This window comes from Electrophorus electricus, chromosome 2 (genome assembly GCF_013358815.1).
Source record: "Electrophorus electricus isolate fEleEle1 chromosome 2, fEleEle1.pri, whole genome shotgun sequence".
NCBI classification, from domain to species: Eukaryota; Metazoa; Chordata; class Actinopteri; order Gymnotiformes; family Gymnotidae; genus Electrophorus; species Electrophorus electricus.
This window is the reverse complement of record NC_049536.1, coordinates 15,266,935-15,288,562: the sequence shown is the minus strand read 5'-3', so window position 1 is coordinate 15,288,562 and position 21,628 is coordinate 15,266,935. Positions and strand designations below refer to the sequence as shown.

At 42.1% G+C, this 21,628-nt stretch overlaps 2 protein-coding genes across 12 annotated transcripts in view; one reads left to right on the top strand and one right to left on the bottom strand.

Moving 5' to 3' along the window:
- The window catches only part of eps8a (epidermal growth factor receptor pathway substrate 8a), a 39,247-nt gene extending 25,530 nt beyond the window's left edge, over positions 1–13,717 (top strand). For 5 of the 9 annotated variants that reach the window (XM_035523661.1, XM_035523658.1, XM_035523655.1 and 2 more), the window contains 17 exons: positions 45–206; positions 599–748; positions 1,084–1,166; positions 1,473–1,609; positions 2,061–2,134; positions 3,046–3,172; positions 3,605–3,693; positions 3,983–4,057; positions 4,557–4,705; positions 4,999–5,170; positions 5,798–5,928; positions 6,702–6,804; positions 6,971–7,111; positions 9,458–9,689; positions 10,070–10,253; positions 10,541–10,673; positions 12,011–12,268. In XM_035523661.1, coding sequence (XP_035379554.1) covers positions 45–206; positions 599–748; positions 1,084–1,166; positions 1,473–1,609; positions 2,061–2,134; positions 3,046–3,172; positions 3,605–3,693; positions 3,983–4,057; positions 4,557–4,705; positions 4,999–5,170; positions 5,798–5,928; positions 6,702–6,804; positions 6,971–7,111; positions 9,458–9,689; positions 10,070–10,253; positions 10,541–10,673; positions 12,011–12,121 — 2,253 coding nt within the window. In that variant the 3' untranslated portion in view covers positions 12,122–12,268. Of the gene's footprint in view, positions 1–44; positions 207–598; positions 749–1,083; positions 1,167–1,472; positions 1,610–2,060; positions 2,135–3,045; positions 3,173–3,604; positions 3,694–3,982; positions 4,058–4,556; positions 4,706–4,998; positions 5,171–5,797; positions 5,929–6,701; positions 6,805–6,970; positions 7,112–8,262; positions 8,866–9,457; positions 9,690–10,069; positions 10,254–10,540; positions 10,674–12,010 lie in introns of those variants that run through there. The other 4 variants (XM_035523657.1, XM_035523656.1, XM_035523659.1 and 1 more) reach the window with 4 other exon arrangements.
- A 238-nt stretch (positions 13,718–13,955) lies between these two features.
- Positions 13,956–21,628, bottom strand: part of ptpro (protein tyrosine phosphatase receptor type O) — a 53,240-nt gene continuing 45,567 nt past the window's right edge. For all 3 annotated transcript variants that reach the window (XM_035523652.1, XM_035523653.1, XM_035523654.1), the window contains 7 exons: positions 21,537–21,613; positions 21,153–21,287; positions 20,724–20,846; positions 20,205–20,359; positions 17,057–17,192; positions 16,671–16,790; positions 13,956–16,358 (listed from right to left, as the gene is read on the bottom strand). In XM_035523652.1, the coding sequence (XP_035379545.1) occupies positions 16,686–16,790; positions 17,057–17,192; positions 20,205–20,359; positions 20,724–20,846; positions 21,153–21,287; positions 21,537–21,613 (731 nt within the window). In that variant the 3' untranslated portion in view covers positions 13,956–16,358; positions 16,671–16,685. The remainder of the gene's footprint in view (positions 16,359–16,670; positions 16,791–17,056; positions 17,193–20,204; positions 20,360–20,723; positions 20,847–21,152; positions 21,288–21,536; positions 21,614–21,628) is intronic.

Sequence of the window (21,628 nt, the reverse complement as noted above, 5' to 3'; positions counted from 1 at the left end):
TCTGCTATTAGTGAAGGCATTTCCATCGTTCCATCTCCTTGCAGCACCTGACAACATTCGTCATGGACCGCAAGGATGCCGTGATCACCATCGACGACGGCATCCGGAAGCTGCGCCTGCTTGACGCCAAAGGGAAGGTGTGGACGCAGGACATGCTGCTGCAGGTGGATGACAAGGCGGTCAGCCTCATTGATGCTGACACCAAGGTGGGGAAAGGCCGCACCCAGAACCTACCAGCTACTCTCCAAGCCTAGCGGACCCTCTGACCAGAGACAGTGGTCATATTATCCACATCAACCAGTCCCTATGGAAGGCAAAAATACTCCCTGATTCTAGAGTTTTGCTTTTAATTTTGGACATTTCATGTTTGTTGGTCCAAGTTTAATTTGCATGCATGAGTTAACATAATACTCATATGATGGACAAACTCTCACCATGCAGATGACAGGCTACTTTTAATAAGGTTTCAGCTCCACATTTTAACCTCTAACAATAAGAGGAGGTTGGATGACGATGAGTGCTCCACCTGCCGCTTTCGTGTACCGGTCGCTGGAGGTGGATCATGCTTGTTAATGACTGGTGTGCGTCCTCCACCCAGAATGAGCTGGAGAACTTTCCGTTGGGAACGGTGCAGCACTGCCAGGCCATCATGAACTCCTGCAACTACGACTCCATCTTGGCACTTGTGTGCAGGGAGTCTGGGCAGGGCAAGCCAGATCTGCACCTCTTCCAGTGTGATGACATAAAGGTGGGCAACACACAACACAAGGTCATTTGAACAGGAAATATGTAGTCCGTGAACGGGAAATGCCAACATGTAGTCCATTTTGAGCAGGCAGTGGAAGAAAGGTGAACCCATCAGACTAGAACTCTGGCTTCAGTTTCATCAGTTGGTGAAAAATTAACTGAATGATTTGAATGATTCCACACATCATAACTGGTAGCGAGGTAGCCATGGTATCCAGATTCCCCCCCCCCCCCACCTTGGTAAACATGCTGAAGGTCCTCTTTTTTTCAGCTTTTATTTCTCTTTATCTAAGGCCTCAGTTCATCAGTGTTTGTCTGTGCTTTGTCTGTCTTCAGGCAAATTTGATCCATGCGGATATCGAGAGTGCCATAAATGACCACAAGGGGGGAAAGGTCAAAAAGAGGCCGGAAGTGCTCAAGTGAGGCACATTTTGTATTAGCGATATGCTAAAATACACTTATGTTATTTATATGTCATTTTCATATAATTTATGTGGTGTGACCACATTAGGCATTATCTAAAGTATGAAATATATTTGTCCCATAGGACAGACCCTTTTTAAAATAAATCTTGGAGCACAGAGCAATTAGCGTCCAGTGTGTATTTGATTTGAGCTTTGGTATTCAGTGTTCCTGCAGAAAATACCGTCAACATTTCCATTTTCGCACTGGGCTCTGATACCTGTTGCCATGGCTACTGGTTTCTAAGTCTGTGTCCTGCTTAGAATGATTCTGAAGAGCGATGGTGCCATTCCACCTCCTCCTGGTGGCCCCGCCCCTGAGCCCCCAGCAGCTGCCAATCAAATGGATGTGAAGAGCAGAGTGGCTGCTTGGTCAGCCTGGACCAATGAACAGCAAAACTGTGAGTTCAGTATACATTAGCATTCTTCATATGTAAACTGAGCAATTTAATTTCCCCACAGGAATGTTACGTTTCCCCTGTGTGCTCTTAATACAATATTTATCAACTTGCCTTCACTATATCAAATATCCATTGTTTTTCCATTTCTGAATTCTTTTGGCCTGATGGATTTTCTTATAATGGATTTTATGATTACATTCATTACTGTTTTGCCACATTCCTTCCTACATGATTTCACACTTATCTGTTCTGAGTCTTCATTGTGCTATTGGTACCCACTGTGTTCACACATCCAAAAAAAGCTCCCAATATAGTGTGTGTGTGTGTGTGTGTGTGTGTGTGTGTGTGTGTGTGTGTGTGTGTGTGTGTGTGTGTGTGTGTGTGTGTGTGTGTGTGTGTGTGTGTGTGTGTGTGTGTGTGTGTGTGTGTGTGTGTGTGTGTGTGTGTTCAGTTGATAACCAAAGGCCATACGGGGAACAGGATGAGGCCCCAGAGATGACTGCAGCACGAGTGGACAGAGATGTTGTGCGTACCTACAACACGCCGCAGCAGATCACATCCACCACCTCTCAGATCTACATATTCCCATTATCAGACCAAAACAACAGCAATAGCCCAAGTGTCAATATTACACATCCTTTCGTACATGCTCTGGGAAGAGATTTAAGCTTTTAGCCAACACGCACACTTCTGTTAAATAATTGACATCACATGTATTTTGTGCACCAGCAATTGACCTTCTGACATATAGAGCTTGATCAGGGTTGCAGGTTTACATTCCTAATGTGGAAAGAAACTGCCCAAAATGGCTCTGTTTCTGGAAACTGTGTGGGTGGAGATATAATTGCAGTGAAGTACGTGTGTGTGTGCATGTGTGTGCATGTGTGAACATAAAATAAAAATAATAATAATTATATATAGAATATCTGTGCCTTTTGAATAAGTCTCAGTATAATTTTCACCACCCTGTCCACCCTGAAATAGTAAATCTCCATGGATTAAGAAAAGAGCACTAATGTGTTATATGTGTATACAGTCACCATTTCTTCATGCAATTGACCACAACAGTGTTTCCATCTTTAGAAATGCGGCAAATTGAATTCCATGCAGAGGCGACTTGCTGCTATAATTGCCTTTTAGTTGCACTGCACCATTCACGCAGAAGTAATCATGTTAGTTTGCAGGATATGCCTCAGCTGCTCTAATTTTGGTCCCGCCTGTTGTTTGGTTTTTGACTAAACAAAGAATTAAATATAAAAATAAGAATTTAACATTTAAATCATATTTTTAGATCTGAAGATGCATTGAGGATAAGAGCAGTAAATGGTGTCAAATTCATAATTTTTCTATTAGCGTTTCAGGTTCCATAAACCATGTAAACCCCCAGCAAGCCAATGCACATCCTAATGTCATTTATTTATTGATTTGTTTCACAGCAAATCTTGAACCACATTCTAGATGACATTGAGTACTTTGTCACTAAACTTCAAAAAGCTGCGGAAGCATTTAATGATCTGTCGAAGCGAAAGAAATCGAAGAAGAGCAAAAAGAAGGGCCCAGGAGGTGGGTACTCCATTTTATTGTTTTATTTCATCTGTGTGTGTGACCATTTAACCGGCCAACCAACCGCCAGGCATCTGGTCATGGCCCAGACCACAGACCATAGTACACCATGCATGAAAATTAGGTCTGGAATCATTTAGCCTGCTGCTGAGCCTGCCTTTACAGTAACTGCAACTTTGAAATCAGAACTGTATAAAGAAGAAGCAATTCAGTAGTGCAATCAAGGTCTAAAGCTTCCTCTTTTCTGAGATGGGACTGAGCTATTGGTTATTTGATTTAATGAGAGATTTGTCAAGTACATTTTGAGCTTATCTATAAGCTCTTAGGCACAAGAGAATCTTGATCTTGTGATGTTTTCAGGGTGGCACTTTTCATGACTAAAAGCTCTGTTTCTTAGCCATGTTTCCCCAAAGCCTTTTCTTTGCCCTCTAGAGGGAGTGTTGACGCTCCGGGCGAAGCCGCCAGGACAGGAGGAGTTTGTTGACTGTTTTCAGAAATTTAAGCATGCCTTCAACTTGTTGGTGAGTGTGCTGTTCATCACATGGCTATCACACAGATATCCCAGGATAGGCCAAAATGTCGCTCCAGCAGGCCACAGTGCATTTCCTTTCTTGCTTTTTGTTGTCCTTCCCTTTTCCTGTGCCACATTCCCAGCAGTTGTCTGGTCTGATGACTTATAGGGTGCCATTATAAAGTTTAATGAATGCGGCTGAGGATGTCTGTTTAAAGTATGGGTGAACTGTTTCCAGGGCGAGCACAGTGGTCACAATGGTTTCATGATCGTTACTGTCTGTTGGTTTTCAAACCTAGGGAAAGTTGAAACACCACATTCAAAACCCGAGCGCCATGGACCTGGTTCACTTCCTCTTTACTCCACTCAGAATGGTAGGTGGGATACTCCATGTTGTAGAGCTTGCACTGTGGAGATCAGAGTCAGAGAGAATACTAGTTTCCCAGATCTAGATTTAAGCCTAGGCATAGACTAAACAAACTTTTAAATAGTGATTCATCATTGGCACTGTAATTTGGTCCAAGAGTTAATATATGAGGTTTAATCTGCAACTGGGAAACCAACCCTAAGTGCAGTGTAAATGGTGTGCAAGACACATACTTGACATTATTCCATGTTTGTCAGTTACCTGATGATATATGTTAAACCTATATAGATACCTACTGCTGTCAAATGTAAGGGTCTAGGGTATAGGTAATAAAATACCCTGATGTGACACATGGAGTTTGATACATGGAGAAACTTTCATACTGGCATTTCACAGAATAACTTACTACAAATTATTTCACTTTCTTTAACTGTTTCATCAGCTTTTGAATATTTGAATCAAAATGGTCTGGCCATGCAAGATGATGCAAATGTTGGTCATGATAGGTGGTCCACACCTCAGGTGGGATAGACCTGGCAAAGAGCGTGGTGGTTCCCCTGCTCACCAGAGAGGCCATAGACTTCCTGCACTCTGCAGGCACTGCCGAGGAGCGCCACCTGTGGGTCGCATTGGGTGATGGATGGACCAAATGCAGGTGCTGCCTGGCACACTTCGCTGCATCATCCCCAAACCAAAGGAATGAAAAGGAGAAAAACAGTTTACATTTACACAGAACAATAGGCAGTGTTTGGACCTGTGCTGTAAATCTGATAACTCTCGCTTTCTGTCATCCTTTCTGCCTTCCTCTCTCCTGTCCTCTCCCTTTCTGTCTCTCCTCTTTGAATTTATATTTCCGTGGTTCTCCTTTGTGTTTCTGATGGCCTGTCTTATTATTTCGCTGTGACTGAATATAATCCTCTCAAAGCGTTCCACCCTGTTCTGTCCTAGGCTGGAGTGGCCCAAGGACCACTTCTTCCCACCTCACACTCTGTGCTTCCGGGATGGTTGGGAGCCCCCTCTGCTAGTGTCCCGGGAGCAGGGCCTCTCCCAGCTGGCTGAGACGCTGTCTCAGGCCGAGATCCACAGGCAAGAGGATGGGAGCCGCCTGCTCCACCATGAGGTATGGACCATTTCCCGACAGAAGACACTGGAAGAATCACTCCTTTACACACTGTTTGCACATGAAGGCATGAAGACTTGGTAGAAGGTTGTTCCCCAGTTTTCCAACCTTTTATTAAAATACTTATAATTATTTTTATATTTTATATTATAATGATAATTTCCAATCATTTGTGATCATTCATGGCATAACCTCACCAGTAGCTTAAGTACTGAGATAGCTGGGGAAAGTCTTCTTTCAGTATCACATGACTTTCTGATGAGGGTGAAAAAAGGCAAACCAAGATTTTAGTTCATTCACTTTTATTGGTGTGGAAGACCTCTGGTGATTATTTGAGGTCCCATTTTTTAAATGAGGTGGGTGTGTTGAAGGCTTAAACAGCTTCCACATTATAGGGTATTTCTATATATCATATCCAATTGAGGAGCTACAAAGAAAGAGTTAGCTTCTTAGCACTAAAGCTGTTGACAAGGTTTTGTGATTGCTGGGAATTTAATAAAGTATAGGTTGGAAAACTGGGAACGCATCCTCAGAGGATTAGTCTTTAAGTAGTGCATGGCTGATGGTGGATCACCATAGTGACTTGGCTTATGCCGTTCCTGCATTTCCTCTTGTTTGTGGCTGCAGGCGAGCGCACGGGAGTTCCCCTCAATGGACGGGTACACCTTCAGTAGCACCACCTCTGAGCACATGCATGTTCTGGACACTGACATGGCAATGGCTGCTTTTAAACATGCACTCAGCCGCCATGTAGATAGGTAACACCCACCTGTGATCACATGACTGCCAGCAGGCCATGGAGAACTGCCCTTCAGTGCACCACTTCCTCTGGGCTCAAATTCCTATTGGTGTGACAGGGGTAAAAAAACAAACAAACTCATGATCCTTTGGCTTAGCAGATATTGCTTATATCTTTTTTTTTTTTGAAGTACTGGTGGTGTTCTTTCTGGTTTTTCAAGTTCTTAGATTATGTTATTGGATTGCTAGTGGCTCATACCATCTTCATCTTTCTGTACCTGTCTGTTGGGTCTAAAGAGTTAAACTATTGGTGTGTTCTCATTTCAGTCCTGTATTGTCACGTTTCTTTTGTAAGTCTGAATAAGTTATTGGGAAATCAGAACCATCAGCAATTCTTACTTTCACTCACTCTCCATTCTCTGATGCAAGCTTGTGGACATTTCTCCATGGATGTAGCAGTCAGTAAAACTAATCTACAGGCATCTATAGGTATATCATGGCATTTAAATATATCTATATGTTTATAATTGACTGATGTATTATTTTGTTAGTCAGTCCTTTAATTTTTGTTCCAGTTATTTCTTTGTATAATAGAATGCCTGACAGCACCAAATGGTAACAACATGAACATGCATCCAAATGCTAAAATATAATCTTTTAATATTTGGTATAATTTTACAAATGTATTTATACAGTTACTTTCTTTTTACTTTTCTAATAAAACCATGCACTGTATGTTTTTATGTGTAGCCTAGTTAATTCAGACCACTTTTCTGATATCTCCATTCAAAAGCTATGATGGTAGAGGCCAGCCAAGGAATTTTGCCAAATCTAAATATGACTTTGTGGCACGCAACAACACGGAGCTCTCTGTGATTAAGGATGAGGTTGTGGAGGTACAGTCATATCTTTGATATCTCTTTAACCTTTGAACCTTGCTTGAGACATTCCCATGTTGATTATTTGTACCTTGTAACTATGGTAACATTGCCAGGGGTTTAGGAGCCCAGGTGAGTGAGGAGCTCAGAGGAATGTTGTCAGCTGCCAAATTGTTCTCGGTAGGTTCTGGATGACCGGAAACAGTGGTGGAAGGTTCAAAATGGAGCTGGGGCTACTGGATATGTGCCAAACAACATCCTTGAGATCTCCAGAGCTGTGGACATGACCGGACGAGGGGAACCTGTTTACAGCCATACCATTCAGGTGGCTTGGACATTTATTGGCATTCATTATTGTGATTGCTGATGTAGTGCTTTTTTAGAATACACTTTCACATCATAGGACACACTCTGTGGTTTGTTTAACCATTGTAATATTTCCAGGTCATTGTTTCATGGTTTAGTCAGTTTCATCTTTTCCACGTTTTCATATATTTTACTTTCATTAACATATCACCATTAAATGCTTTGCTCACATTTTTGTGTAAGATTTTAAGATTTCATATTGAAAAGCTTGCAAGCATTGCTGACGACCATGGCCACGTTTCTAAACTAGCAATATCACAGATGAGAAATGTAACTGAGCCCTGTTGCCACAGCTGTCACCATTGGTTGGATGGCTTTGACCATATTTTGTCTCGTCATTCCCTCTACTTTGCCATTGAACTTTTGTTGTTGTTTACCTTTTTTTTCTTCACATTTATTCATCTAAAAGCTAATGATGCCAAAGAAGGAGTTTGAGCTGTTTAAGGTAGGCCTGACTGGCCCTGTGCACAGCCTGCCTGCACGTTGCTGCTTTACTTAAATGATCCTCCCCTTATGCTAGCTTTAGCTAGGTTTAGCTTATATGAGTCAGTGCTAATGTCTTTGGTCGAATATGGTAGTTTATTAAAGTTAGCTCTTGTGGGTCTTTGATGCAGTTCAAGTCACCCATTGTATGTCTTTGGCCGGTATCAATAGTTTATTTAAGTTAGTTCTCATGTGTCTTAGGGCAAATTTAAACAGATTGATATGGTAATGTGCTAATTGCAGTGTGTAGAGTTAGCATAGAGTTAGTAATGAAAAAAGTCTAAATCCATTTAAGTTTTCCAGCATTATATATATATATATATATATATATATATATATATATTGTTAATAATTTAGGTTGCTTGAAAATATTGTGTATTGTAAAGAAACGGATGAACAGGACAATTTAAAAAAAAAACTTTGTCTGTTGGGGCTAAAGAGTTAAACTATTGGTTTAACTCTTGCGCGCGCATGTGTCTGCAGCGTCAATATTACCTCTAGATTCTCTTATAGAGCTGGCCTGAGGCTTAGAAGCATGAAGTGTTTTTCCCGAGTGTTTGAGTGAGTTTGCCGTGTTTTTGAGAAACCATTTCCACATTGATTTTTAATTTCTTTCCCTTTTACAAGCAATTGCTGGGTGAACTAAATGAGGTAAAAACATTTTTGTCTGCACAGACAGACCAAATAGACTGTCAGTATTGTAGTGATGTTGATGTTTGTACCTGAGTGATTGAAGTGGATAATATAAGACTTAAATGTTACATTGGCTATAAGCATCCATATACTTCCATATATTAAATGTATATGAACTTTTAACTGTTTGTCTTGATATTCAATACATTGCAGCTCTTTTGAATATTAGTACATAGTGATTTGTAAACTGAGAAGGAATGGGGTTTATATGCATCAGGACTTTCTTTTCAATTGGTATCTGTGTTGATTGATTCGATATAGGCTAATAAACCTTATAACGATTTTTTTTTTTTTTTGGACATATGACAGACAGCATGTACATTTTTTTTTTTGCAACTACAAGCACTCTGGCCACCTCTGCCCTCTAGTGGTTAATATTAAGCACTAAGGGACTATCTTTCACAAAATCAGTCAGCCAAGGCTTTCATTCCTAATAAAAGGTTACAGAGAGCTAAACAAGTACTGAAGTGCAAGCTTCACAATGGTAGCTCAGTGATTAAGGTACTTAACTAGTAATCACAAAGTTGCCAGTTCAAGCCCCACCATAACAGTAGCCACTGTTTGGCCCCTGAGCAAGGCCCTTACAGTGCAATTGCTTAAGTTGTATTCAGACATGATTGTAAGTCGCTTTGCGTAAAAGTGTCAGCTAAATGCCATAAATTTAAATGCAGAAATTTGACAAATTTATATTCTCAGCTACACTGAAAAATCTGGGTTTTTTAATATTTTCTGCACCAAAAAGTGAGCTGCTTATCTTGGCCATATCGGTAATTTTCCCTCTGTGTCCTGACTCTGGGAACTTGAGTTACTGACCTGGGACTGATGGAACAGGTTAACTGTAATGCCATTAAGCACTTGCTCCATGGGATATCGCTAATGTTACAAATTCCCGTATATTGGTCCATATCACATCACATGGTAGCAGTTTTAAAAGTCACTATAAATTAAGTGTAGACATTAAACGTTTTGTTTATTATATTATATTGTTGATTTATATAACTTCTGACAGACCTTGGCTGTTATTTCTTTACTCTTATTTTAATATTCAGAATAGTCAAAAGTGATTCAAGATTCCAGCAGCCTGTGCTGTGACTGACATGCTGCTTTGTTAATCTCAAACCGTTCGCAGAAGCAGAGGGCGGACTATACACCCAAGCAGGGGTTGACGTCCCTCCCCCCTGCCCCCACGCCCCCTCCTCCAGCCCCTACTCCCGCGCGACTGCCCACCCCTCCACTGCCACCGGTGACCGTGCCCCAGGGAGGCTTGCCCTCTGACGGCAGCCGCCAGAGCAGCAGCAGCTCTAGCGACAGTGGCAGCATCACAATGAGGGATCAGAGAGATCGCGCTGCCCCTGCCAACCGTGAGTGCCCATACACCAGCCTGCATGTGCCACACTTACTGTCACCTTTTACCTCTGTTACTATAAGTTCTATTTTAACAGTCTTGGTGATTCTTGAATTAATATTAGCGCACACAATTTCTTCTACATCTGCAAATATTATTGCGCTACTAAAGATTGCTGCTAGATAACTACTTGGGGATATTGTGGATGTCATAGTTTGACATGTCTTGGCAGAACTTTTCAAAAGCACTTGAAACAGTGCATTAAACTCAGAGGCTCCCTGTACACACTGTTAACTATAAGACTAAGATTAAAGGCAGATCTTTCTAATATAGTGTTTGCAAACTTTCTGAAGCACCAGATTACATGAAATATGCAATTTTATGTTTTCCTGCAAGGCCGTAAGTCCAACATGGAGGAGGTTCAGGACGAGCTGGTGCACAGGCTGACTCTGGGCCGCAGTGCTCAGAAGAAGTTCCAGGCTCCACCCCGTAACCCCACCCTCCCTGCTGCCAACATCACCTATGACTCCAACCCCGAGGAGGTGAAGGCCTGGCTGCAGGTCAAGGGATTCAGCACCGTGTAAGTGCACGAGAGCTGTCTCCATGGGCCAAGAGGCCATTCACTGCTGCTCCCTTATGAACGAGTGTGTGTGCTTGTTGGTTAACTTCCCATCAGGCATACAACTAAGTGTGCCCTCCTAATACTGATTCTCGTACAAATGGCATTTCAGTTTGTTTCTGGTGTGTTTTTCTGCTGCTCCCCATTAAGGGCAACTTATGACATCTTGCAGTGTTCAGGCTCTTCCAAAACTTGAGTTTATATAAACCAAGTTCTGGATTTTGGAGTCATCTTGTCTGTTTTTCCAGAACTATTAACAGTCTGGGAGTGCTGTCTGGTGCTCAGCTGTTCTCCCTCAACAAGGATGAGCTAAAGACCGTTTGTCCTGATGATGGGCCCAGGGTCTACAGTCAGGTCACCGTCCAGAAGGCTGCCCTTGAGGTGGGACTTCTTAGTTTCTCCTTCAATGTATATCTTGCTGTTTTTATCTTTTATTATACTTAATCCTTTTTCTTTAATCCATTCTAAACAAACCTTTTTTTACTGATTTATTGACATTGTGAGTACTTTACTTCAGTAACAGGCTTCTTGAGTCACTCGTAGTGACTTGAGTCACTCTGCAGTGTCTGCCATTTCGGTACTGATCTGGCTTGGAATATTGGTTCACTCTGAAGGTGTTTACAACTTTAGGCCTCCAAATCTGGCAAGGATGCCTCTGGTTTCTGTCGTGTTCTTCCTATCTGCAGGGTGTACTTCTGAGCCCTCCTATGAACCACTGATAAAGCTCTTGAGCATGTTAAGGTACTTAGTACATCATAGATAAGTATCTCTTCCCTGTTGGTCAGGTTTATCATAACAGAATTAGGATTGCACTGATGCATTTTATTTTTTGTGACTGACACAATACTCTTGACTATTGGGTGATACCGAGGACTGGCCGATACTATGTCTAAAGTGTATCCCTGTACTGCTTACACATCATGTTAACTGCTTGCATTCGCACCATAACATCATTCTCTAGTATTGGCAGTGGTATCAGCCTAATATTTCTGATACTTGATCAACTACCTACAATGTAATATCAGCCCAATACCGAGTACTACCGACACTATTGGTGCAACCCTAGTCAGAATTGTGTTTTTATTTTACCCTACTAGTTATGCCTCTCAAAAGGAACACAAAGCAACAACCTAGCTTCTGTTAATGTCAACTAATTTGTGTATATTGCAAAATAATTTTTTCCTCAAAGTACTCCTATTTTGTCCAGGTTTGCATCATGTAACACAGATTAGTGCTACTGCTTTTCTTTATGCAGTCCTTGGTGTCGTAAATCTGACCAACAGAGATCAAATAGACCAGCCTGAGATAAAACGCTCATCCTGTCTGAGATAACTGCAGATGTAGATGATCCACCCAAGTAGCTTTTGTGTATTGTCCTTTGACCCATACCATTGGAAGAGGCACCAAACCTACTGTTTCAGGCACATGTGTGGGATGGTTGATTACCACAATGGCCTTTAAGCATGTGTTTGGGTATTGTCCTAATGATGATAACATTGCTGCATCCTTGCCTGTAGTACAGTGAAAGTCCTTCTAGCTGTAAACATAAAGATCTCCGTTTGTCTAATAGCACAGTTTTATGACTGAATATCTTACATCAGTGTGTTTGTCCTCATGTCACGCTGTAGCCATTTTGGCTTACCAGTTGTAATGACATGTATCTTTAAAGACTTAATTTAGTTTATAACTTAATTTAACCCCCCCTCTCCCCTCCACAGAGGAGCTCTGGCTCAGAGCTGCAGGAAATCATGAGGAGGAGGCAGGAGAAGCTAGCTGCGGCAGCCAGCGACTCTGGTGTGGAGTCCTTCGATGAGGGGAGTAACCACTAAACCCACCACACCCCACTCTGCCCTCTTATCCTTCTCACCTTGTCCTCTTCCAGGACGAGTCTGAACGTGCCTGGTTCACAGCTGCTCTGCGCCGTCGACAGGAGCTCCTCGACCCACCGGACAACGGAAGCACCTCAGACGTGGACTAAGAGTTCACTAAGCAGCCCACCACATTTGGTACAGCAGAGTACTGTAGTTGTAGGTTTCTATACACTACTAGGCCAAAATAATACAATGAAGATTTGAAAAGATTTAGTAGGCTAAAAAAATCTGAAGAGCACATAGTTGTAGATCAAGTTAAACATTGAATCAGTGTCTTCATTATTCATCTAAAAAAAAATCAATATATTGAATATTGTGTAGTCCTGCTGTAATTTGTCTAAGGGAAAGAAGAAAGTCCACTTATAGACCTGTTGTTTAAAATGCACTGTCCGAGGAAGTATTAAGATGTGTACTTGCTAACAAGTCGATGACTGAAGATGAGATGTTGAAAAGGGCACAATCAAATGTTTAAGTTGTTTTTTCAATATTCACCACTAGTGATGATTGAAGGATGGAATTAGGATGATGTGGAATTTGCTTGACTTCCATATGGAATTTATATCATGGAATGATCACACTTCCATTGTAAATGTGAACCTTCACGTTTGTAAACTTGGAATATAGTCCTCGAATTTTGCTCTTGGGATCCTATAAAATGGAGCTGATGCAGGACATTATGGAAATCAGTGTGGTGCAAAGCAGAAAGAACTGATTGTCAATTATATGTACAATTCTGTTTGCTGGCAAAGAGAGGATAGATTATTTATATATATAAATATATAAATATATATATATATATGACCATTTTCTATTTAAGCATAATGCCAAAAGAGTAACTTTATATGATTCCCAGCTGACTAGAGCAAATAGAGAATAAAGCAGCATGCTCTTCTTAGGCTGAGCAGCACACGGGGAATACACAATAGAATACACATTTCTGTAGCTATGTTTTCAGGGAATTTTTCATACTATATCTAGCTTACTTAGTCCATTTTAAAGCTTTCAAACACCGGTGTGCATAAGCATTGCTTAGTTTTTCATTTTGGAGTACTTTGGCCAGAAAATAAGTCTTTTTCATCTGACCATGCTATATAATCATGCACATGCAAACACATTCTCATGGTCAGCAAAAGACTTAGAGTGGCACTATGTGGATCTAAAAGGTATATTCACCTCCCTTTACTATTGGTGTCTTTAAAGTGCCATGTTTATAAATGAACCCCCCTGCCCTGTTACATACCCATTATTAAACAGCAGCTGTGTTGTTAAATCTAAGATGGTGAAAGCCTTACAGAGGCTCTTTGTTCAGTTATCTAACAAGCCATTTACCCACTGTGGGAATTCTCAGTTCATGCTCTCTCCATTTTTGAATGCTTTTGTTTAGTCCAGTTATGCTGTGGAAAAAGGTTATATTTCATTATGTTCTGGATAACATGGCAGTTCTACATTAGCTGACTTGCACTTAAATAGGAACATCTTCAACAAGAACCATTACATTGAAAAAGATGTGCAGAATAAATGGATACACAGAATCTGTTCTGCTTTGTAGGTTTATATATTTGTGATTGTGTGTCATTTTAATTGTATTGTTTTTCAATTAGAGGAACAAGTGTGCATTCCACATTTTCCCCAAAGGGGGCGTGGCTACATCGTTACCCTCTTTAACCATGCGTATCACTGAGCCGTGCTCATATCCGCACAACCCCACAATTACTTTGGTTATGACTTGTTCTGGCATTCTGATTTTTAGAACAATTTTCAAATAATCAATTCATCCCACTGAACAAGTGTATTGTTTTAATCTATCATTTTATTTTCCAATAACCACAAACATTAAAACTCCGTGAAGACGATCAGTTGTCGTCCGTCTAGATTAAGTGACACATTGCACAAAAATGGCACCAAGGACAAACCGGACGCAAGTCTGAACTGGACGTACACTACGTTAAAAAACAAAACAAACAAAAAGGTGAAACAGCCCGTTTTCCTTCCATTGGGAAAAGCATGCCTGTTGGCGTTATAGGGAGGGCGTCCTGGCCGAGTCACGACAAAGTCTTTCTTAGCAGGGAACGCGAGGCAACTCTTTAAAAATAAATAGATAAAACCTGCAAAAAAAATCCTTCCCAGTTACTAGTGTGTAACTTTGTAGTGTATTGGACGTATGTTCATCTTTTTTCCTCCATCATTACTATATACAATATGCAATATGTCATTTTGGAATCTTTTCTAGAAATAGTTGTATTTACAATGGTGAACACCCAATTAACGCTGAAATTGAAAACACTGTAAAGATGGATTTTTTATCCTTTTTTAAATTACGAAGTGACGGACATGCTTTTATTTTGAAAGGCTTCGACACATTGCATACTGTTTTAGCCATCCGTAGACTGAGGCGTTTGTAGATCACGTGTAAACACCAAATACCGCTGATTTGAACGAGCATGTCTAATGATGTGTGGGCGACACTAATCTGTTCACTTTGTTCCGTGACATGCATTGTATATACTGTGCCCTATACTGGCAAATATCTAAGGACTTCCTTATCTACATTATTCTACAGGCGTCAAAATCCTTACCAGTACACTTGCTGGTAGCTCTACGTTTATTGCCTGTAACTGTACTTAGATGTATGGAAATGTGCAATACTTTGTCAGGTAGGTGATGGACAAACCAATGTACTGATTTTACCGGTCATACTTAATGTCAGAAAATAACCAGTCTACTAAAAAAACATTAACCATGTGGTGGTCGAAAATTTCTGTTGAGAGTAACTCGTACAAACCCCAGACTTTGAACGTTCATAGAAAACGCTAAAGACAAGATGGACCAACAGCCTATAAAACCTCTGTACCGACAAACATTCCCACATTGGACAGTAGCCTGCGGATGCAAAGACTACTGTTTTGATTTCGAGCATGTAAGCATAAATAGCGTGAGCAGATCTCAGAGATCCATAAGCGAAGGGCATATCCCTCCCTATCCCTGTTTCCCTACTTGAGATGTTCCCCTCACCGTGTCTCTGCAGATCAAAGTCGTCAGATTTTGCCGGCTCAAACTCTCCCAAGTTCCTTTTTGCTTACGTCCAGTCCCGACTTTGAACAGAAGTGATTTTTGCGTGCGAGCACGATATGCGATTTCTAACGACGGGGCTTTGGCCTCCTGCGGCGTAGACTGAGCTGTTCGCTTCCACGAAGCAGAGCTCTGGTGGCCGAATCTCCTGACTCCCGAGTCTGGCTACCTCCTCTTTTAGATGCTTCTGGTGAAGAAAGGAGACACGGCACAAGACAGCCTAGTACAGTGTCCACAGTGACGGAGCGGGAAATCTGTCACTTTTTTTTCGGCGTAACGTAGCATACAGTACAGATAATCAGTGCAAATCGTATGAAACCAGAAATGGGCAGTTCATTCTTCTAATCGTTCCTTGTCACCTCAGCAACATCCTGCTGGCCCCGGGGAACTGGACGTTCAGAGCAACGTCCAGCTGGCCCCGGGTAGTTGTACCGAAAGAGTAGCATGTCGATAAAGTAGTACAGCAATACACACATACTGAACGTCCCCTGGGGGAAGTGGCAGTGTGACGGTTAGAGTCTGAGGCTAGCTACCGCTAGCACTTTAGCACAACGCAACTGCAGAAACCAAGGCAATGAAGGCTAACGCTATACCATGTGTACAGATTACACATTACAGAATGTGAAAGGAGCGCATGAACTATACGACAGGCCTAGTACAAACTCGGAGACTACGCCGGACATGCTCGCGCCCCTCCCGGGGGTAGCAGCAAGGGAGGCCGGAGTGGATGCTGGACATGGGAGCCGTGTTTGCTTGCAGGGTGTACGGATAATCCTGAGATTAAAACTAAATCCTAACGTTAACAAGTTCTTTTTTCTGCATCCACCAGAGGGCGCAAGTGCGTTGATAAGCGCTCGCCTAACTCGACTATCTGGAACTTCTGCAGTTACTGTGTACAAGTTGTAGAAAGCAACCTGGCATGTGGACGGCGATACAGGTTCTTTAAGGCAAATGTTTTGTCCTGTCATGCTTTCACCAGTTCAAACAATAGATTGGGGTACTTGAGTGTTATCTTCGTCTCCTTGGCTGCAGTCTATTTCTTTTTATTTTGATGGTGTTTTCTGTTGTCTGCCTCTGTAGAGAACAAATGCCTGAAGCAAAGGAGAGTGAAGTACATCACCACAGCCTGCAAAACATACAAAGCAACACTCAGATTAGATTGAACAACATTTCTGCTCAAAGAAAGCCTTTTTTTTTTTAAAGCCATGTGACAATTACCAGTGCTTGAATAAACCTATCCTCTATGTCAAACCTCAATCCATTGTCAAAGCATCTTCCAATACAACACAGCACCATGGATGCAGCCGCTGACATCACAACTACTTTAGCTGCTCTAGACTATTATGTAGGTATAGGAACACATGAGGTGTGCTTACCATTTCCCACAACCACCCTGAACTCACTAAAGGTGTATTAGATATTTTCATTCCTCACTTACATGTGATGGGTGCCATTAAGACTTAGTGACATTCTCGTAGATGACGTCGCTGGTGAGACTCTGCTGTTTCTTCTTCTTCCACATAAGCAGGACACACTGATGAATGAAGACATACTGCTCCTGCACAGAGATACAGCATGAGCGCCATCCGTCAGTCTGACACTATAACTGCATTGCTTACCATATTTGTTTTTGTTAAAAATGCATTCAAGAGGTCTTGTGTATAAGCCGAATATGACAGCTGCCATGACAGCTAAAGGAATCATCTTTACAAACAGTATATATATTAAAGGAAAGCAAATTCTGATGATGTGGTCAAAAAAATTCTGTTTTATCAACTGATGTTAATGCCAAGCTGGGAAGCACACTCATGCACTCGTCTTTACCTCAGTCTGCACCATTGAGAGTCGATGGGAACGCATCTCTGACACCATGCCCAGTATGTCAACATACTCGTGCTCCCGGATGTGCTGCATCAGCCGGTCGAGGGCAATGAATGTGCCTGTCCGGCCCACTCCAGCACTACGCAGAGAGAGGACACACACACACATATGAGAAACAGGAGCAAACCTTTCGAATGTCTCATGGCTCACCTGAATATGGCTGATCTTATTACCGTGATGTTGCTTGTTCTGACAATGTTGATGTAATGCCAGTGAGTCTTGCTGGTTTAATAATCTGGAACTGGGTGGTCAATTAAAGACATCAAATAAATGTGAGGGGAAATTGCTGTTAGGTCATCAGTGACACTAGTTTAGTAAGACAGAAGGTGGTGCTGTTTATATTGCCTGGTATGGAAGGGTCGTCTGAAAACCCACTTGAGTAAAATGCATATATTAACCAAAACATGTTTGAATTCATTTTCATGCAATTTTAGGCCAGTCACAACCAGGGAGATGCTATTGGGATGGAGATCTGAGAAGGATACTGTTATCCTTCCTTCCCAACAACAGGCATTTGACGGTAACACTTGCAGGAGGCCCAACTGGCTTGTTGCACTCTGTGTCTATAGAGTCCAAGCCTGCTTGATATTCAACAAGCACACTTTTTCACAGAGCAGGACCTGGCATGAATATCTGTGGCTGACCCATTCAATGACAGAAATCAGCTATAAAAGCATTAACAGAAATGAGGCTTTTAAAAACTGCAAATCTCTTCTGTTAAGTCCTATTTAGCATTTCTCTTTCATCTACTGATCAGTTTGTGACTGGCTATAATTAGCAACAGGGGGCACCATGTGTGGCAAGCAAAAGCATAAGTGAAGATGATCATCTCCTCCCTTAGGCAGGGCAACTCATTTAGCCCTGCCCAGTTTGCCTCTGTAAAGGCCATGGCTTACAAAGGGACTAGAAAAAAATCAGCACTGGAATGCACAGCTTAAGACCAGTCTTGGAAAGGTCACTGAGAGCGATGCTGATTATGTCCCCTGGGGATCCAGGCTGGGCAAGGCACACAGCAGAAATGAATCCCAGTTTTCGGCGGCGCCATCATGTTTCTAAGCAGCATGTTCACTAGACACAGGCTTAGACTTTAGTCTGAGAGAAAAAGGTGAAAACCATCCACAAAGCATAGCCCAATGTCAGGGTGGTACCCTTCCTTAGCAAAGACTGGGAACTTTGCCAATCTCTTGACAATATTAAAGCTCCAAAGGACAAATGTGGAGGAATGCATTAGAGGCAGAAAGGGCAAAAGAACTTCTTTCATTCTAATTGTTAAATTAGTCCCTGCAGTTAGGACAAACGTTCACCTTCATGTAGGAACCGCAAGGCCAGTGGCTTACCAAACAGAAAGGGTGGGGGCTGTATGTGTGAGAGGCCCAGTGAACGATGAAGTTCCATTCCATGGACAGTGTCTAGGCAACTGGGGAGCAACAACTCTTGCACAAAGAATGGACAAACAATGAACCCATAATGTGCAAAATGGCTAGACACTGACAAAGACAGGGAAAAAGACCTTTGGAGGCAAAGGTGGATGTTACCTTGACAGTACACTGAACACCCAAATATACTCAATGGCAAGACCATATTTAGGTTTAGCATAAAAACCCTAGTTTTGCTTTACTTACTAGGTACTGCTTTAGTTTGATCTCTGCAGGGGTGTTAGATTAGGAATCTAATATATGAAACAAATATAATATTTGCCATGCAGCAATACTATATTTCTATTTATGAAACAAGACTTTATAATGCAAGTCTATCTAATTTGTGAACCCATTACATTAACAACGGATGTTGTGCTGATATGATCAGTAAGATCTGCATCTGTCACTTGTTTGCAGTTAAACCCCAATGTTTTGATCCAGATTAAATTTAAGATACAATATAACTGTCAAAACAATTAATGCAGAACAAGCTGCTTTTCAAATTTGCTCTGATTTGGTGAATTAACCTATTTTGTCCTTTATCATACATCATGAAAACAGCATTAGAGTAAGTATGGACAGAGCATGTGATCCAAGTCAATAATACAGAGCAAGTTCTAATTTCTGATTTCTTTTGTTTGGGCTAATCGTCATGTTTCTCGTCCTCTATAGATGCAGGCAAATGCTCTCAAGCAAGAATCCTACTGCTGGAGACGTCCGCATATCAGTGGCAAGTATGGAACCTCATGGAGTACATGGGGGATTTTTTGGCTTTTGAACTTGAGACTCAGGAATGTTTTCGCATCTACCTCAGTTTACTGGTGTCTGGTACTGCCATCTGCCAGTGACAGTGGAAAGAGAGATTGTGTTTCCATTTAAACATTTTGCAAAATAGTTTTTCAACAACTTTGGTTATCATTTTCACATGAAAAAACCTGGATGGAACAGCACCCATGGCTTGTACCATTGGTGATGGGTGTTCTTTCATAGTGATCTCTGTAACATCCTTAAAACCAAAACTCATTTGCCTCATGGTGTGGATCAATAGCTGGCTGCCTGCCACAATGATTACAACCCATCTGCTTGGTCCAGTTTGTAACTGTAGTCCACTGTACAGCCTAAATGCTACAATGAGGTGCCAGCGTTTCCGCCGGTCTTCTCTGTGTCTTTCGTAAGGAGAGCTGGAAAAGTGACTCAAAAAGTCTTTACGCCTTGAGGCCTCTCACAACAACTCTGCTTTGAATTCCATTTGTTGCAGTCTGAATCATTTCTGTGGATGGCTAATAAAAAGCACCGAGTGCCCGTGGACTGCCCCAGCTTTCCTGCTGAAGATCACGTTCTCAGTGTCAGGCTGTGGTAATTCCCTCTTACTTGTTAGCCTCAAACAGTGGATCAATGAAGACTGAGGGAACAACAAGTCCACTGTCACTGTGTGCGATGCCAGTGGCCCATCCCTGCAGAGCATGCAGTATTCATCAAGCTTTATCCTGGACATGTGCTTCGCTATGGCATGTAGCGGTGTATTGGAGTGGGAGATGGGCCGAACCACTCACATGGGGATGCATTCTGTTTGCTTTTACCATTATTTTTACACAAGTGCAACAAGTCTCAAAACAGAGATCCTAAAGAATAGGATATTCGGAAGGTGTCTTCTCCAGCAAGACAGGGCTCACCTGCAGTGGACTATAACTGGTCCTTTGGTCCTGTTGACCTGCTGGCGGACTATCTGCACGAACTGCAGGATGCTCTCTATGGCATTCACTGTGGGTACTCCGTGGTCAGGCCAAGACGTGTAGTTAAAATGCAACACGTCCTGTGTTTCATCTGCCTGTAGGGGATGACAGCACAGGGGCGCTAAGTAAGTCATGAGACACAGGACTGCAACACACAAACCTGACTCCTGAGGCATCTCTGAAGAGTTCAGAATGTTCAGAAGCTGGACTATTAGCTGTTGCTGGAAGCTATTCTAGAATAACCACCAGACCTATGTAAGTCATTCTTTAATATAGTTTGCGGTCTTACTAAATTTCATTAGAAACATGTAGCCTGTCAATGGTATGAAAAAACCCCCAAAAACATTTCTAGCCTTAGGGAACACAGTAAAATGGTTATAGAGGAGGCACATATTTCAGCAAAAATGCTAAATAAGTCCAGTCTAGTTTCTCGCTCCCAATCCAACGGCTGACACTCACGTAGCCCAGGCGGAAGTTCCTGATGGTCCACTCAGGCGACTCACTCTCGGACAGCATCTCCACGGTGATCTCCCCATAGGACACAGGCTCGTCTGTAAACGGCCAGTAATGATCGCACTTCACCTGCACGAGAAACCATAAGCTAATATTGCAAAAGATGGGGGATGGTTGTGACGCCCAAATGCTTCTTTCCAAACCAGAAGAGCTGCAATGATAGCAAACAAAAGGATGCAATGCTTCTTGTGCAGTTGTGCAGTTAAATACTCTGCATGTCCTTCTCCTCATTCCTCTTTCCACATTTTTTCCCTTGTAATTTCTGGTTTCAGGGATTCAGCTAAGGAAGTCCCCATCCCCCAGAACATTAATTACAGCACCAGACGGCCGAGAAGGATGATGGACAGGCTGGGGCCGGTTGCCTTGGGAACTGACCCTCCGGCGCTCATTGCATTGCGTTAGCATGACGATGATGCGTGATTTCTGCTGCAACACCATCTTCCAGAAGTCATTGCGTGTCTCTGGGAGAGGCCCCTGCGTGGCGATGTACTCATGAGGTGATTTATAGCCCTGTGGATGCCAGAAAAACACCTTTTAGCTCGCAGACAAGAGATACTACATATTACAATGAGCCAGTTTTGTTAAGGCTAATTAGCTTCAAATTCAATCCTTTGCTAATGTTTGGCTATGTTTCTGAGTAGGGCAGCGTGATCAGTACCAGCGAGTAATCGACAAGCTGTGGTCGAAGAGCGGTTCACTTCATGCTACGCTTAGTTAGGGGGTTTAAACATCCAGATCAGCGGACATGTAAGTACTCACTGGGATGTAATTTGCATTGATGTAGTCTGAGCCTTCGTCATTGTGCATAGAGATAAGCTTCACTCGGCTGAAATCGTCTGTTCAAAAAACAT